Raw genomic sequence first — 18686 nt, 5'->3', positions numbered from 1 at the left:
AGAGTGAACAGCAGCAAGATTTATTGCCAAGAGCGAAAGAACAAAGTTTCCACAATGTGGAAGGAGACCCCAGCGGGTTGCTACTGCTGGCTCTGGCAGCCTGCCTTTATTCTCTTATCTGGCCCCACCCACATCCTGCTGATTGGCTCATTTTACAGAGAGGGGAGAGGTCTGTTTTGACAGTGTGCTGATTGGTGTCTTTATAATCCCTGAGCTAGACGCAAAGGTTCTCCATGTCCCCACTAGATTAGCTAGATACAGAGTGTCAATTGGTGCATTCACAAACCCTGAGCTAGACACAGGGTGCTGATTGGTGTGTTTACAAACCTTGAGCTAGATACAGAGTGCCGATTGGGGTATTTACAATCCCTTAGCTAGACATAAAGGTTCTCCAAGTCCCCAACGGTCTCAGGAGCCCAGCTGGCTTCACCCAGTGAATCCTGCACCCGAGAGGCAGGTGGAGCTGCCTGCCAGTCCCCGGCCGTGCGCCCGCACTCCTCAGCCCTTGCGTGGTCGATGGGACTGGGTGCCTTGGAGCAGGGGGTGGCGCTCGTCGGGGAGGCTGGGGCCGCACAGGAGCCCACGGAGGAGGGGGAGGCTCAGGCATGGCGGGCTGCAGGTCCCGAGCCCTGCCCTGCGGGGAGGCAGCTAAGGCCCGGTGAGAAATCGAGTGCCGCGCCGGTGGGCCGGCTCTGCTGGGGGACCCAGCACACCCTCCGCAGCCGCTGGCCGGGGTGCTAAGCCCCTCATTGCCCAGGGCTGGCAGGGCCGGCCGGCCGGCCGCTCCGAGTGCGGGGCCCGCCAAGCCTAGGCCCACCCAGAACTCCAGCTGGCCCGCAAGCGCCGTGCGCAGCCCCGGTTCCCGCTCGCGCCTCTCCCTCCACACCTCCCTGCAAGCTGAAGGAGCCGGCTCCGGCCTTTGCCAGCCCAGAAGGGGGCTCCCACAGTGCAGCGGTGGGCTGAAGGGCTCCTCAGGCGCGGCCAGATTGGGCGCCAAGGCCGAGGAGGCGCCGAGAGCGAGCGAGGGCGCACGCTGTCACCTCTCAACAGGATGAGATAGGAGGTCGGCACAAAATACTGGTCATAAAGACCTTACTGATAAAACAGGTTGCAGTAAAGGAGCCGGCCAAAACCCACCAAAACCAAAATGGCAATGAGTCCTCACTACTACACTCCCACCAGCGCCATGACAGTTTGCAAATGCCATGGCAACGTCAGGAAGTCATCCTATATGGTCTAAAAAGGGGAGGCATGAATAATCCACCCCTTGTATAGCATATCATCAAGAAATAACCATAAAGATGGGCAACCAGCAGTCCTCGGGCTGCTCTGTCAACGGAGTAGCCATTCTTTTATTCTTTTACTTTCTTAATAAACTTGCTGGATGGGGGCGGTGGCTCATGCCTGTAATCCCAGCACTTTGGGAGGCTGAGGCAGGTGGGTCACGAGGTCAGGAGTGCAAGACCAGCCTGGCCAAGATGTTGAAACCCCGTCTCTACTAAAAATACAAAAATTAGCCGGGTGTGGTGGCGGGCGCCTGTAATCGCAGCTACTTGGGAGGCTAAGGCAGAGAATTGCTTGAACCCGGGAGGCACAGGTTGCTGTGAGCCAAGACTGCGCCACTGCAATCCAGCCTGGGCAACAGAGCGAGACTCCATCTCAAATAAATAAATAAATAAATAAATAAAATAAAAAATAATAAACTTGCTTTCACTTTGCACTGCGGACTCATCCTGAATTCTTTCTTGCGTGAGATCCAGGAACCCTCTCTTGGGGTCAGGATCCAGACCCCTTTCCTGTAACACAGTCACTTGTCACCAGGCCCGGCTGATTTTTGATTTTTTGTAGAGATGGGGTTTTACCCTGTTGCCCGGTCTAGTTTTGAACTCCTTGGCTCAAGGGATCCTCCCTACTCGGCCCCCCAAAGTGCTGGGATTGGTGGCATGAGCCACTGTGCCTGGCCTTGTCTGATATTTATGACTAGATTGAGGTAATGGATTTTCAATAATTTTGTGGCAATACCACAGAAGTGATGTGCCTTTCTCAATGGATCCTATCAGTAGATACCTAATGTTACTATATTTTATATGTGGTGATGTTAACTTTGATCACTTGTTTAAAGTGGTGCCTGCCAGGATTCTCCACTGTAAACTATTTTCTCCTTTGTAATTACTAAACATTTTATTTTATTTTTTTAATTTCCTTTTGAGAGGGAGTCTCGCCCAGTCGCCCAGGCTGGAGTGCAGTGGTACGATCTTGGCTCACTGCATCTCCTGCCTCCCGGGTTCAAATGATTCTGGTGCCTCAGCCTCCGGAGTAGCTGGGATTACAGGCACGCGCCACCACACCCGGCTAATTTTATTTTATTTATTTATTTATTTATTTTGAGACGGAGTCTCACCCTGTCGCCTAGGCTGGAGTGCAATGGCGCGATCTTAGCTCACTGCAACCTCCGCCTCCCAGGTTCAAGCGATTCTCCTGCCTCAGCCACCCCAAGTAGCTGGAATTACAGGCGCCTGCCACCACGCCCGGCTAATTTTTTGTATCTTTAGTATAGACGGGGTTTCACCATGTTGGCCAGGCTGGTCTCGAACTCCTGACCTCAGGTGATTCGCCCGCCTCGGCCTCCTAAAGCGCTGGAATTACAGGCGTGAGTCACCGTGCCCGGCCTAATTACTAAACATTTTAGTAGAGATGTTTTGAAACTTTGCATATATCCTGTTTTGGCTTCAAGTTCTGCCTACTAATTGTAGCATTCATCGGTGGATATTGGGGAAGGCCGACTTTTACTTTCTCAGTCTGAGCAAAATTTCACTGTTTTAAGGAGCAAAACGAGCAGAATTATTGGACAGGAAGAATGGTAGGAGAGAGTAGAGACCTAGGCAAGGGCCGCTCCTGTAAAAATTAGGTAAGTGAAAACTAGTAATAATAAGTACACTCGCGGCTGGGCGCAGTGGCTCACGCTTGTAATCCAGCACTTCGGGAGGCCGAGGTGGGCGGATCACGAGGTCAGGAGATGGAGGCCACAGTGAAACCCCATCTCTACTAAAAATATTAAAAAAAATTAGCCGGGCGTGGTGGCGGGCGCCTGTAGTCCCAGCCACCGGGAGGCTGAGGCAGGAGAATGGCGTGAACCCGGGAGGCGGAGCTTGCAGTGAGCTGAGATCTCGCCATTGCACTCCAGCCTGGGCGACAGAGCAAGACTCCGTTTCAAAAAAAAAAAAAAAAAAAGTACACTCGTACTACGAACAGAAGGATATCCCGAGCAGCTCTGAGAGGGGTTTGCAATCAGGCGCCGGGTCGGCTTCCCGGTTGCCCCGGAGACAGGGTCCTTCCTAGTTCGGCGCCGCCATCTTGTGTCACCAGCCCTTGCCCAATGAACGGCTGCTCAGTGGCGGGAGGGCGGGCTACCGCGCCGGGGCTCTACCCGCCCTGGCGCTCTGCTCTTCCCGGTCATGGAGGCGCCAGCCGCCCGCTTGTTTCTGCTCCTGTTGCTTGGGACTTGGGCCCCGGCGCCGGGCAGCGCCTCCTCCGAGGCACCGCCGCTGATCAATGAGGACGTGAAGCGCACAGTGGACCTAAGCAGCCACCTGGCTAAGGTGACGGCCGAGGTGGTCCTGGCGCACCTGGGCGGCGGCTCCACGTCCCGAGCTACCTCTTTCCTGCTGGCTTTGGAGCCTGAGCTCGAGGCCCGGCTGGCGCACCTGGGCGTGCAGGTGAGTGTGGGCGACCCCTCGCCGCCGCTCCCGGGACCCTTCCCGCCTCCCTTCCTGGCGGTCCCCCGACTCCGCCCGCGCCCCTCTAGGCCTCAGGAAATGCGGAGACCCGGGCGGCGGGCGAGGCGCAGGGGGTCCGTGGGATTGCCTCGGGGCCCGCGAGGAGTCCTGGGTGGCCAGGGGCCCCGGCGCCTCCGCTGCCCCCGCTGCCCCCGGTGCGCGCCCGCCCTCCTGCCTGGGCCACGTCAGCACCGGCCTGCCCCCGCGCGGGTCGCTGCTCACGTGGGCAGCTGCTGGGATCCGCGGCCGACCCGCCTCGGAGCTTGCCCCTGTTTGGGCCGTTCTCGGCACCGCTCGGGAGACCTCCGGCCGGTAGAACGCACCTCCCTTCCGTAAGGCGAGCGCGGCAGCCCCTCGGCCCGGTGCCAGCGGGCGCCAGACTTCATATCTCACGGCCCGACGAGGTGGCTCAAGTAGAGGACAAATAAATGAATTAAAGTGAATTTCATTCTCTTAATTCAGTATCTGGTCCGTTGTAGGTGCTTCTTTCTAGACATAGAGAACCATCAGAAATGTAACAGGTTTCGCATTTTTAAGTTGGTAATCACTTGAAATCCCTATGAATGTGATGCATTTCTTAAGGTTGCTAATGAACGCTTTCTAAATGTTAAAACTCTTTTTAAAGTTAGTTTTAAAACTCCTGCAGTAATATAAGTTCTCTTATGCTGTACAGAAAAGGAAGGTCCAATTTTCTCCCTTCCCCCTGCTGCTTCTCATTCTTACACCTCGGCAATAAATGGCTGTGTTTGGCTTAAATGTTTCCAGGTTTGGGAGTAAAGAAAATGTTGGGTTTGGGAGTAAAGGGAATATACATACAGAGAGGTTTGGTTTTTATTACTATTGTTGTTAAACAATTTCATTAAATGATTACCTAATTATTTGTTGAGAGAATAGTCATTATAGTGTCACATTTCTTCTAAGCACACTTCGTTCTCTGACTGAATATGGAGCTATAAAGATGGGTTTATAGAGATTACGTTTCTGAAATGACTCCTATTTTCTTTCATGCGTTGTCCATGATGAAACAAAGTTTTACTCAAAGGCTTGTGGAAAGATAGATCAAAACTTCATGTAAATTTGCCTTGCCACCTTTGAATGTCTTGAATGTTAAATCCCGTTCTTTATAGAAGCCAGTTGTGATTTAATGAGCTTGTTACAGTATAAGTGGACCACAGCAGGAGCTCGGCTATCCTGCCATCATGCCTGCGAGCTAGGTTAATGTACTTATTTTATCTTGTTTTTATTTTTTCTCCCAACTTTATTGAGGTATAATTGGTATACAAAAAACTGCCTATTATTAGTATATTCAAAATACGTATACACTGGTGTAACCATTACCACAATCCGGGTAATAAACATATCTGTCACCTCCAGAAGTTTCCTTTTGTCCTTTAGTTTGTTTGTTTCTGTGGTAAGATACTTTCTTACTGGGACTCTACTGTGTGTCAGATATTATGGTGGGTATTTTAAATATATTCTCATTTAGCCCTCATAGCAACCATTTAAGATATAAATCCTCATATAGCAGGCAAGGAGGCTGTAGTCTGTCAGGTTAAGTTATTTAGCCCCTTACATGCGGTCTTACAGTGCAGAGTAAGTCAGGGCTCCAGCTTATTCCGTAATTTGTGTGTTCTCACACTGTATAATGTTGCCTCTTCTGGCTTTTATGGCTGTGAGATAGGATTGTATTGGGTATAAGACTTGCAGTCACATTAACAGATTTATTTAAAATCATTTTCAATTTTGTAGTCCAAGACACCAGTTAAATGGATATATGTGCTATTTTGTACTCCTATCCCAGTGGGAAACAACTGGATGATAAACTTAACAAGGAGATGTATATTTTCCAACAGTTGTGTTGGAAACTGATGAGGTTGCTGAAATGTTTTTCAGTGGGTTCTTTTCTTTTTCTTTTTTTTTTTTGAGACGGAGTTTCACTCTCGTTGCCCATGCTGGAGTGCAATGGCGCTATCTTGGCTCACTGCAACCTCTGCCTCCTGGGTTCAAGCGATTCTCCTGTCTCTCCTCTGGAGTAACTGGGATTACAGGCGCATGCCACCACGCCTGGCTAATTTTTGTATTTTTTTTTTGATGCAGAGTCTTGCTCTGTCGCCAGGCTGGAGTGCGGTGGTGCAATCGGCTCACTGCAACCTCTGCCTCCCAGGTTCAAGTGATTCTCCTGCCTCAGCCTCCGGAGTAGCTGGGACTACAGGCGCGTGCTGCCACGCCCAGCTAATTGTTGTATTTTTTTTGTAGAGACAGGGTTTCATGCATGTTGGCCAGGATGGTCTTGATCTCTTGACCTCATGATCTGCCCACCTCGGCCTCCCAAAGTGCTGAGATTACAGGTGTGAGCCACTGCGCCCGGCCAATTTTTGTATTTTTAGTAGAGACAGGGTTTCATCATATTGGTCAGGCTGCTCTCGAACTCCTGACCTCAGGTGATCTACCTGCCTCGGCCTCCCAAAGTGCTGGGATTGCAGGCGTGAGCCACCATTCCTGGCCTTCAGTGGGTTATTTTCAAACCCTTGTAGAATTTTAGGAGCTAGCAGAAGGGACCATGGTGGTTACTGACTAGGAGCCAGTGGTTGCTTCTCTTTTTACCACCAAGGACCCATCTAATGATTTTTCCTCTCTTTTGGATCCTGTATCTGAAATATTTTGGCATGCTAATATTTTATTAAGTAACTCAATATTTTTCAATAAAATAAATAAGTCTGTATAACTGAACACAATGAGAGTTCCTGATACACACACATATACTAGAATGTTCTTTTTTTTTTTTTTTTTTTTTTTCTTGAGGCAATTTCTCGATCTGTTCCCCAGGGTAGAGCACAGTGGCCCAGTCAGAGCTCACTGCAGCCTCGAATTTCTGGGCTCAAGCTATCCTCCCACCTAGCCCCCTGAGTAGCTAGGACTACATGTGCGCACCACTACGCCTGGCTAATTAAGAGCAATTTTTTGTTTTTTCAGAGATGGGGTCTTGCTGTGTTGCCCAGGCTGGTCTTCAACACCTAGCCTCAAGCAGTCCTCCCAAAGTGTTGGGATTACAGGTGTGAGCCACTGCACTTGGCCTGGCTGGAATATTCCCACTGTGATAAGATTCTAGTCAAAGTAATGAAACTTGTTGTTTGTATTAGACTGTACAGCTTTATTGAGGATGATTGTATGATTGTTTTTAGGCTTTTTGATATATTTTAAAAGTTCTCCAATACAGCTTTTTGTATCCTACTGGGAATCACTACTTCAGTCCTAAAAGATAGTCTAATTTTTGTTTTTTTCAGTTGAGGGTGGGTTGGCAGAGCGATCAGTGGGATATGTATACCCTTCTCCCTTGCAGTCTGCTCCACAGTCTTATGATTGGAGATAACTACTCTTTCTCAGAAAACCCCTGCAGTCTGCTGGAGTGAACATCCTTTTCCTGGTTATGTATCTTGTTGCTGTGAGGGTACCCCAAACAGTGGTCATTGGCTCCTCCCCAAGGGTATTTTGCCACTGTTAACCTTTTTTTTTTTTTTTTGAGAGGAAGTCCCACTCTGTTGCCCAGGCTGGAGTGCAGTGGCACGATCTCAGCTCACTGCAACCTCTGCCTCCCAGGTTCAAGTGATTCTCCTGCCTCAGCCTCCCAAGTAGCTGGCCTTAAAGGTGCCCGCCACCACACCCAGCTAATTTTTTTATTTTTAGTAGAGATGGGGTTTCACCATGTTGGCCAGCTGCTCTCAAACTCCTGACCTCAGGTGATCTGCCTGCCTTGGCCTCTCAAAATGCTGGGATTACAGGTGTGAGCCACCGCACCCGGCCAACTTTTTTTTTTATGAGTTGGAGTTTCACTCTTGTCGCCCAGGCTGGAGTGCAGTGGCATGGTCATGGCTCACTGCAACCTCCGCCTCCTGGGTTCAAGCAATTCTCCTGCCTCAGCCTCCCAAGTAGCTGGATTACAGGCACCTGCCACCACGCCCAGCTAATTGTTGTATTTTTTAGTAGAGACGAAGTTTCACTATATTGGCCAGGCTGGTCTCGAACTCCTGACCTCAGGTGATCCGCACCCCCCCTCTGCCTGTCAAAGTGCTGGGATTACAGGCGTGAGCCACCATGCCTGCCCAGTTTTAACTTTTATATTAGTGAAGAAACAGTTTTAGGCTGGGCGTGGTATCTCGTGCCTGTAATCTGTGGGAGGATCGCTTGAGCTCAAGAGTTCGAAACCAGTCTGGGCAGCATAGGGAGACCTTGTCTCTACAAAAATAAAAACCCATGAGACTTTTTTTTTTTTTTTTTTTTTTTTGAGACGGAGTCTCACTCTGTCGCCCAGGCTGGAGTGCAATGGCGTGATCTCAGCTCACTGCAACCTCCGTCTCCCAGGTTCACGAAATTCTCCTGCCTCAGCCTCCACACGCCACCACACCCGGCTAATTTTTTGTATTTTTAGTAGAGATGGGGTTTCACTATATTGGCCAGACTGGTCTTGAACTCCTGACCTCGTGATCCGCCCGCCTTGGCCTCCCAAAGTGCTGGGATTACAGGTGTGAGCCACTGCGCCCAGCCCTGAGACTTTTCTATTACATCACTAAATACATTTCTTTGAGTATGCTTATTTGAATGTAAATGAGAAAAGCATCAAGAAAGAGGCCTTTGAGAAGTATATTTGGAAGTGTAATCTTTTTGTGTATGTGTGTATTTCTTTTTTTGAGACAGAGTCTCGCTCTATCACCCAGGCTAGAGTGCAGTGGTGGTGCAATCTCGGCTCACTGCAACTTCTGCCTCCCAGGTTCAAGTGATTGTTCTGCCTCAGCCTCCCTAGTAGCTGGGACAACAGGCGAGCGCCACCACGCCTGGTTAATTTTTGTATTTTTCGTAGAGACGGGGTTTCACCATACTGGCCAGGCTGGTCTCAAACTCCTGACCTGGTGATCCTCCCGCCTCAGCCTCCCAAAGTGTTGGGATTACAGGTGTGAGCTACCACACCCAGCTGTGTGTATTTCATCATTCAGGAAAATGTTACTCATTTATAGCGGTTTTATGCCACTTTTTTTTTTTTTAGATGGAATTTTGCTCTTGTTATGCAGGCTGTAGTGTGATGGCGCCATCTCAGTTGGCTGCAACCTCTGCCTCCCGGGTTCAAGCAATTCTCCTGCCTCAGCCTCCCGAGTAGCTGGGATTACAGGCATGTGCCACCATGCCTGGCTAATTTGTATTTTTAGTAGAGATGGGGTTTCTCCATGTTGGTCAGGCTGGTCTCGAACTCCTGACCTCAGGTGATCCGCCCACCTTGGCCTCCCAAAGTGCTGGGATTACGGGTGTGAGCCCCTGCGCCTGGCCATATGCCACTTTGTAAAAGTAAGTCTTTGACAATATTCTTGTGTTTCAGAGAAAAAAAAATTGTTACTGAAAAGAAAATTCAATCTCTAAAAAGTTCTGGTAGTTTGACTGCTTTAATGGGGATGTTCTAAAGCACTTGGTTAATTATTGACTCAAAATTTAGAAGCCAAAAGACATGAATAATAAACTGTCTTTTTCTGTTGTAGGTAAAGGGAGAAGATGAGGAAGAGAACAATTTGGAAGTACGTGAAACCAAAATTAAGGGTAAAAGGTAAGCTGACAAACAATATACCTTGTCTCTTGTTAAAGGTTATGTCAGGGTTGGGATCATATGGGATCATAAACTAGGAGAGTTGCTTAGGAAGTGCCTGCTTTATTACAGGGTTTTTTTTTTTTTTTTTTTTGTAGAGAGGAGGTCTAGCTATGTTGCCCAGGCTGGTCTTGAACTCCTGAGCTCAAGCCATCCTTGGCCTCTCAAAGTGCTGGGATTACAGGTGTGAACCACTGCATCTGTCCTAGAGATTTTTTTTTTTTTTTTTCTTGAGACAGGGTCTGTTGCCCAGGCTGCATTACTATGGTGCCATGTTGACTCACTGCAACCTCCACCTCCAGGGCTCAAACCGTCCTTCTCCCTCAGCCTCCCAAATAGGTGGGACTAGAGGTGTGTACCACCACACTCGGCTAATATGTGTGTGTGTATATGTATGTATTTTTAGTAGGCACTGGGTTTTGCCATGTCACCCAGGCTGGTCTTGAACTCCTGTCCTCAAGCAGTTCTTTGCCTCCCAGAGTCCTAGGATTATAGGCGTGAGTCCATTACGCCCCACCGAGGATGTTTTAATTAATGTATGTGATAATAAGCAACATGCTGTAATATATTCTGGACTCATTTATGACTTCTCATTACTAATGCTGAAATTGGATTCCCCTAAACAGTGGCAGTTTGTTTTATAGGAAGAAAGTAGTTACTTTCTGTATCAGATCAGTTCTCCCTCCTGGTTCCACAGAGCTTTATGTGAGAACTCCAAGCTGTTTGCCTCAGCAAGTATTCTCCTATCTGTGGTTGGCTACCATTCTGCTTCCATGGGGCAGACAACCTTCCCCCTGGATACCTCACCCCTAAGCCTTCAGGGCATTCAAAGTGGTAACTTCTTTGAAGGCCTACTGTGAAGGCTGGGTGGGGTTAAACTTGCATAGTTGTTTGCTCAGACCTCAGCACCTAGCGTGGAGCCTGGAACTTATTAGTTATTATTCTTATTATTTTTTGGAGACAGTGTCTGTTGCCCAGGCTGGAGTGCAGTGGTGCGATGGTTCAAGTGATTCTCTTGCCTCAGGCTCCCAAGTATCTGGGATTACAGGCGTGTGCCACCATGCCCGGCTAATTTTTGTATTTTTGTATTTTTTTTTTTTTTTTTGAGAGAGTTTTGCTGTCTTTGCCTGGGCTGGAGTGCAATGGCGCAATCTTGGCTCACTGCAACCTCCTCCTCCCGGGTTCAAGTGATTCTCCTGCGCAGCCTCCCGAGTAGCTGTGATTACAGGCATGCACCAGCACACCTGGCTAATTTTTGTATTTTTAATAGAGATGGGGTTTCACCATATTGGTCAGGCTGGTCTTGAACTCCTGACCTCAGGTGATCTGCCGCCTCGGCCTCCCAAAATGCTGGGATTACAAGTGTGAGCCACCGTGCCCCACAAGTTTTGTGTTTTTAGTAGAGACGGGTTTCCCCATGTTGGCCAGGCTGGTCTCGAACTTCTGACTTCAGGTGATCTGCCTGCCTCAGCCTCCCAAAGTGCGGGGATTACAGGTGTGAGCCACCACTCCTGGCCCCATAGTTTCAATTACTGTGTGATCCTACCTATCTTTGTTTTTTTTTTTTTGGAGATGGAGTCTTGGTCTTGTTGCCCAGACTGGAGTGCAGTGGCGTGATCTCGGCTCACTGCAACCTCAGCCTCCTAGGTTCAAGCGATTCTCCTGCCTCAGGCTCCTGAGTAACTGGGATTATAGGCGTCCGCTACCACACCTGGCTAATTTTTGTATTTTTAGTAGAGATGGGATTTCTCCATATTGGCCAGACTGTTCTCCAACTCCTGACCTCAGGTGATCTGCCCGTCTCGGCCTCCCAAAGTGCTGGGATTACAGGTGTGAGCCACTGCTCTTGGCCCTTTTTTCTTTTTTCTTTTTTTTTTTGAGACGGAATTTCCCTCTTGTTGCCCAAGCTGAAGTGCAATGGCACGTGATCTCGGCTCACTGCAACCTCCGCCTCTGGGGTTCAAGCGATTCTCCTGCCTCAGCCTCCCAAGTAGTTGGGATTACAGGTGCGTGCCACAACGCCCAGTTAATTTTTTGTAATTTTAGTAGAAATGGGGTTTCACCATGTTAGCCAGGCTGGTCTCGAACTCCTCAGGTGATGCACCCGCCTCGGCCTCCCAAAGTGTTGGGATTACAGTTGTGAGCCACTGCGCCTGACCCCTTTTTTTTTTATGTGAGTATATCTTTTCTTTTCTTTTTTGTGAGTTGGAGTCTCGGTCTGTCGCCCAGGCTGGAATGCAGTGGTGCGATCTTGGCTCACTGCAACCTCTGCCTCCCAGGCTCAAGTGATTCTACTGTCTCAGCCTCCCGAGTAGCTGGGATTACAGGTGTTCACCACCAGGCCCAGCTAATTTTTTTGTATTTTTAGTAGAGAGAGGGTTTCACTATGTTGGCCAGGCTGGTTTTGAATTCCTGACCTCAGGTGATCCACCTGCCTTGGCCTCCCAGAGTGCTAGGATTACAGGTATCAGCCACTACCTGGCCACCTTTTTTGTTTTCCGTGTTATCTTCATAGTTGTCTTTCTTTGGTAGTTAAGTTTAATCCTTGAATTACTTTGAGTTCATGTACAGCAGCATCCTCTCAGGAGCCACATTTTAATGCGTGGTGATTATCTCGATTTTTCTTGGTGATTATCTTGATTTTCCACTGAGTGTATGAAGTAGGCATCTCACCAGCCCCGAGGCTGTAAGATCTGAGAGTTAGCTTTAAATAAGTCGCTATTAAAATTGCTTTCTCTTGCTTTAAGAGACTCCTCTCCCTCTCTGAGGCTGTCTGAGTACCCTGTCTGTGTTTATTGGCTCTAGCTGCTGGCCTGTAGCGTCTTGGATAGGCAAGGTAACTTAGTTATTAGGACTGTGGTTTTTGCATCTTTACTGCCTGGGATCAAATCCTAGCCCTGTTATGTTTACTAGCGTTTTCCTCAGTTTCCTCATCAGTAAAATAATAGTGTTTACCTGATATGATCATGGCTAAGAGTCACTAAATTGGCCAGGCGTGGTGGCTCACGCCTGTAATCCCAGCACTTTGGGAGGCCGAGGCAGGCAGATCACCTGAGGTTGGGAGTTCGAGACCAGCCTGACCAACATGGAGAAACCCCATCTCTACTAAAAATGCAAAAAAGTTAGCCAGGAGTGGTGGTGCATGCCTGTAACCCCAGCTACTCGGGAGGCTGAGGCAGGAGAACCACTTGAACCGGGAGGCAGAGGTTCCGGTGAGCCGAGATTGTGCCATTGCCAGCCTGGGCAACAAAAGCAAAACTCCGTCTCAAAAAAAAAAAAAAAAAAAAAAAAAGATTCACTAAATCAATATATATAATGTACTTGGAGCCTTAGTAAGCACTTAATAAATTTTGAATTAATCACAAAGAAGGCTAATGGAATGGAAGGAACATTTCAAGCAGAGATATCTGTAAAGATACGGAGGGTTGACATTTCATGGTGTGTTTAGTTAACTGGGCTTTCAGAGTGGCTCTTGCTCAGAGGAAGGTGAAGCTGTGTAGGTTGGGTTGAGTTCAGTTTAAGGACTGCTCTGAACCATTATTAAAGGCGTGGCCTTTGTCCTTAAAGCCCACAGTTGGGAACATTAAAAAATTTTTTTTCATAGCTTACCATTTTATTCATTTCTAGTTATATGTGCATACATTATATGAATTTGTCTTTATCACCTCATCCTGCCACAGAAACTGACCTATATGGGGTTCTCAGTAAATCAGTTTGAGTACATGAGTAAAAAACCCAAGTCATTCACACAATGTTCTCCCATTAGATCCAGCTAGAGAAGAGCTACACGAAAAAAAAAAAGACCTGCTCCATATACATCAGTTTAGACAGTTCTGTGTTGTCTAGCCTTTTATTGATTGAAAAACCTTCATTAGCTGGTGCTTCCACATTTTGGTAAGACTTGATGTTCCTAATGATCTTGGAGTGCTGAAAGGTTCTGATTTGTCTTCTGAATTATCAAAGCAAAATTAAATTATGTGGCAGCATTTAACAACTTGTAAAATGAATGTGGGAATGTTGATTTGAGATTGTGTAGATGGGCTGGGGGGAAGGGAGATTAGGAGATTAATAGGAAGAGATGCAGTAGTCTAGGCACATGGTATTGGTTTGAATGGAGGAGGAGGCAAAGGAAGGGATGGGTCTGAGAGGAATTTCTGAGGCAGGATTGCCCAGGTATTGGGGACAGGGCAGAGTGAGGCATCAGAAAATGCCTGGGTTTCTAGCTTAAGGTTGATCAGATGGCAGTGGTATTAAGAGAGATCAAGACTTGGGATCATGAATGATAAGGTTTTGTTGAATTGCATGTGGGGTGGTCAGTGGAGCTGTCTAGTAAACATTTGAAAATTTGATTTTAGAATTCAGGACAGAGAGTGGGATGAGAAACACATTTGGGACTTGAAACTAAGAATTGGTTAAGACTGTCCTGAGGAGAAGATGCCGCTACTTATATTTTGAGTAGTGAACGTCACAGTTGTAATATGAAATATAATGGTGTGACTGATAAAGACGTGCAAGTTTTGTGTTCTATAAAGTCATATCAGGAAGAGTGATCCATGTTCTCACCTTTGAGGACAAACTCATTGAAGCTTATTAATTCAATTTTTCACTAGTGGTTTCTACGTCTTCTAAAAATTGTTCTCCTGGCTTGGAAAACTGATTCAGTTTAGAATTAGTACCCTGTGAATTTTAAGTTTCCAGGCCATCTGTTTTTCTTTTTTTTCCTTTTTTTTTTTTTTTTTTTTTTGAGATGGATTCTCGCTCCGTCACCCAGGCTGGAGTGCAGTGGCACAATCTCGGCTCACTGCAACCTCCGCCTCCCAGGTTCAAGCAATTCTCCTGTCTCAGCCTCCCGAGTATCTGGGACTACAGGTGCCTGCCACCACGCCCGGCTAATTTTTGTACTTTTAGTAGAGACAGGGTTTCACCTTGTTGGTAAGGCTGGTCAGCCATCTGTTTTTCTTTAAAATATTAGTAGCTTTATTTTTTTCTTAATATGAGGATGATACAAGCTCCTTATAAGACAAATTAGGGCCTGGCGCAGTGGCTCATGCCTGTAATCCCAGCACTTTGGGAGCCCGAGGCGGGTGTATCACCTGAGGTCAGGAGTTCAGACCATCCTGGCCAACGTGGCGAAATCCCCTCTGTACTAAAAACACAAAAATTAGCTGGGCGTGGTGGCGGACGCCTGTAATCCCAGCTACTGGGGAGGCTCAGGTAGGAGAATCACTTGAACCCAGCAGGCGGAGTTTGCAGTGAGCCAAGATTGTGCCATTTCACTCCAGCCTGGGCTACAAGAGTAAGACTCCGTCTCAAAAAATAATAATAATAAAAAATAAAATAAAATTGGAAAAGACAAACTAAACTTATTCTACAACCTTGAGACAGTTACCATTAACATTTTGTTGAACATTCCTTGAAATACTATTCTTTACATTCATTCATTTTTTTTTTTTTTTCTTGAGACGGAATCTCGCTCTGTCGCCCAGGCTGGAGTGCAGTGGCACGATCTCGGCGCACTGCAAACTCCGCCTTCTGGGTTCACATTATTCTCCTGCCCCAGCCTCCGGAGTAGCTGGGACTACAGGTGCCCGCCACAATGCCCGGCTATTTTTTTTTGTATTTTTAGTAGAGATGGGCTTTCACTGTGTTAGCCAGGTTGGTCTTGATCTCCTGACCTCGTGATCCACCCATCTCGGTCTCCCAAAGTACTGGGATTACAGGCGTAAGCCACCCTCCCCGGGTCTATGTATGTTTTTAAATGGAGTTATTCTTTGTCATTTGTAAACAGATTTTCATTATTTACATTGTACATGGACATCTTTCCATGTTAATATAGATATGTAGGTTAGCCATATTTCTAATGACTGCCAATATTCTATTGTGTGAAGCCATATTTCTAACGACTGTCAATATTCTGTTGTGTGGTTCTATTAAAATTTTTTTTTTTGAGATGGAGTCTCTCTCTGTCACCCAGGCTGGAGTGTAGTGGCGCTATCTTGGCTCACTGCAACCTCCGCCTCCCGGGTTCAAGTGATCCTCCCACTTCAACCTCCCGAGTAGCTGGGACTACAGGTGTGCACCACCAAGCCCAGCTAATTTTTGTATTTTTAATAGAGACAGGGTTTTGCCATGTTGGCCAGGCTGGTCTGGAACTCCTGACCTCAGGAAATTCACCTGACTTGGCCTCCCAAAGTTCTGGGATTACAGGCATGAGCCACTGCACCCAGCCAAGAGATCACCTTTAATACAGTAATTTAAGTCTTTTATTAACAGGACATGGTGGCAGGTGCCAGTAGTCCCAGCTACTCAGGAGGCTGAGGCAATAGAATCTCTTGAACCTGGGAGGTGGAGGTTGCAGTGAGCTGAGATCGTGCCACTGCACTCCAGCCTGGGCGACAGAGCAACACTCTGTCTCAAAAAAAGAAAAAAATAATTTAAGTCTTCTAAGACAGATATCTAGCTGTTTCTCTCAGGGCTGTTTATAAATAGCAAGAGTGTAAAACAGTGTAAATGTTCAACAATGGAACAAAAGTTAAAAACATTCTAATAGGTAATCCCAGCTATTCGGGAGGTTGAGGCAGGAGAATCGCTTGAACCCAAGAGGTGGAGGTTGCGGTGAGCCGAGATCGCACCATTGCACTCCAGCCTGAGTGATAGAGTGAGACTCCATCTCCAAAAGGAAAAGGTGATCTCTTAAAGATAATTGCTTTTGTCTTTGGTTCAAAATTTTGTTGTGACTTTGAACTGCTACTACTGTTTTCAGTATCCTCAGTCTCTCTTGCCTTGTTCTTCCTTTAGTGGGAGATTCTTCACAGTCAAGCTCCCAGTTGCTCTTGATCCTGGGGCCAAGATTTCAGTCATTGTGGAAACAGTCTACACCCATGTGCTTCAGCCGTATCCAACCCAGATCACCCAGTCAGAGAAACAGTTTGTGGTGTTTGAGGGGAACCATTATTTCTACTCTCCCTATCCAACGAAGACACAAACCATGCGTGTGAAGCTTGCCTCTCGAAATGTGGAGAGCTACACCAAGCTGGGGAACCCCACGCGCTCTGAGGACCTACTGGATTATGGGCCTTTCAGAGATGTGCCTGCCTATAGTCAGGTAAGCTCAGGTGGAGTCCAGCCCATCCCTGTCTGCTTCAGAGAATGTCTTGCAGAGTGACTACTGGTTGATAGGCTTGGGTGGTGTGGGGTGGATGAAATCTGCAGTCATTTCTAAGGTCATCCCAAAAGTGTTTAACCTGCAGTGAAATGACTCTATGGGGGTCTTGTTTCTCCTTGGGGGATCACAGGTAGAGGCTAGGGGTAGCATTTGGAGAGGTGGAATGGGTGTTGCGGGAGATGGAAGCAAGGCATTCCACGCAGAGGCAGTAAGAGGGACAAAGGCTTTGAGATGGTGTGCCTGGGCAGATACTGGGGTAGCAAAGCTGTCGGAGTGGTTGAGGGCCATCCTTGAATGTTGGGCCTCGGTTGGAACTTGAGAGAGGGAGCAATTAAGGCTTACAAAGATTTTGTTACTATGGCAAATCGCAAACATGCCAAAGTACAAAGACTAGTATAAACTCCCACACACGTCACTTAGATTCAGTGGTTATCAGGTTACCATAATTAACCTACCTCTTTTTTTCTTTGGTGGAGTACTTAAAAAAAATTTTTTTTTTAAGAGACAGGATCCTGCTCTGTTGCCCAGCCTGGAGTACAGTGGCATAATCATAGCTCACTGTAACCTCAAACTCCTGGGCTCAGTCCATCCTCCCAGCTCAGCCTCCCATGTAGCTGGAGTGACAGGTGTGTGTCACCATGCCCAGTTAATTTTTTATTTTTGTTGTAGAGACGGGATCTTGCTTTATTGCCCAGGCTAGTCTCAAACTCCTGGGCCCAAGTGATCTTCCTGCCTTGGTCTCCCAAAGTGCTGGGATTACAGGCATGAGCCATGGTCCCTGGCCTTTTTGCTAGAGGATTTTAAAGCAAATCTCAGCAGTCATGTCTTTTTACCTACTTCTATACCATCTCTAAAAAATATGGGTATTTTAGACGTTTAAGATTTCTTTGCATTGGGTGCAGTGGCTCATGCCTATAATCCTAGCACTTTGGGAGGCCAATATGGGAGGATTGTTTGTGCCCAGGAATTCAAGACCAGTCTGGGCAACATAGTGAGACCTCATTTTTACAAAAAATAATAAGCTGGGCATGGTGACACACTCCTGTAGTCTCAGCTACTTGGGAGGCTGAGGCGGGAGGATTACTTGAGCCCAGGAGGTTAATGCTGCAGTTAGCTATGATTGCACCACCCTACTCTAAAAAAAAGATGTCTTTGCATCTCTCTGTGTGTTTAGAACATGTGTCACCAAGGATGTGCAATCAAAATACTTTGTTCTAATGCTACTTGAAATAATGGTTTCTTTGTTTTTTTGTCTTTATTTTATTTTATTTTTTTTGAGAAGGAGTCTTGATCTGTCATTCAGACTGGAGTACAGTGGGGCAATCTCAGCTCACTGCAACCTCTGCCTCCTGGGTTCAAGCAATTCTCCTACCTCAGCTTCCTGAGTAGCTGGGATTACAGGTGCCCGCTACCACACCTGGCTAATTTTTGTATTTTTTGTAGAGACGGGGTTTCTCCATGTTGGCCAGGCTGGTCTTGAACTCCTGAGCTCAGGTGATCCGCCTGCCTGGGCCTCCCAAAGTGCTGTGATTGCAGGTGTGACTCACTGCGCCCAGCCTGTTTTTTATGTTTCAAATGTCAGTTTGATACATAGTTAGGGCTGTTCGTTTTGGGTTGTTTTAAACTTTTAAGAACTTTTTATTAACGTAATTTTTTGAATATGAAAACAACATGATTTCATAGTCAAAATTATATATAACAAGTTATGTGTAACAAAATCATATAACAAGTTATATGTAACAAAATCATATATAACAAGTTATGTGTAACAAAATCATATATAACAAGTTGTATGTAACAAAATCATATATAACAAGTTGTATGTAACAAAATCATATATAACAAGTTGTATGTAACAAAATTATACATAACAAGTTTTATATAACAAGTTAAAAGGCCAGGTGCATATATATATGTATATATGGCCTTATATATATAAGTGCACTTATATATTTATATATATACATACACGTATATATATAAGGCCAGGTGTACCATTTTTTTATATATACACGTGTGTGTGTGTGTGTGTGTGTGTGTGTGTGTATCTCAAGTTATAGGGCCAGGCGCACTGGCTCACGCCTGTAATCCCAGCACTTTGGGAGGCTGAGGCGGGCAG

General features: G+C 46.8%; 1 protein-coding gene across 2 annotated transcripts in view; it reads left to right on the top strand.

The window, feature by feature from the left end:
- Nucleotides 1-3123: 3123 nt before the first annotated feature.
- RPN1 (ribophorin I) overlaps nt 3124-18686 on the top strand; it is a 31174-nt gene continuing 15611 nt past the window's right edge. Inside the window, exons 1-3 of one of the 2 annotated variants that reach the window (XM_034957301.2) lie at nt 3124-3716; nt 9299-9363; nt 16201-16507. In XM_034957301.2, the coding sequence (XP_034813192.2) occupies nt 3456-3716; nt 9299-9363; nt 16201-16507 (633 nt within the window). In that variant the 5' untranslated portion in view covers nt 3124-3455. The remainder of the gene's footprint in view (nt 3717-9298; nt 9364-16200; nt 16508-18686) is intronic. The other variant, XM_063602916.1, reaches the window with a different exon arrangement.

This window comes from Pan paniscus, chromosome 2 (genome assembly GCF_029289425.2).
Source record: "Pan paniscus chromosome 2, NHGRI_mPanPan1-v2.0_pri, whole genome shotgun sequence".
Classification (NCBI taxonomy): Eukaryota; Metazoa; Chordata; class Mammalia; order Primates; family Hominidae; genus Pan; species Pan paniscus.
This window is presented reverse-complemented; position numbering and strand designations above follow the sequence as displayed.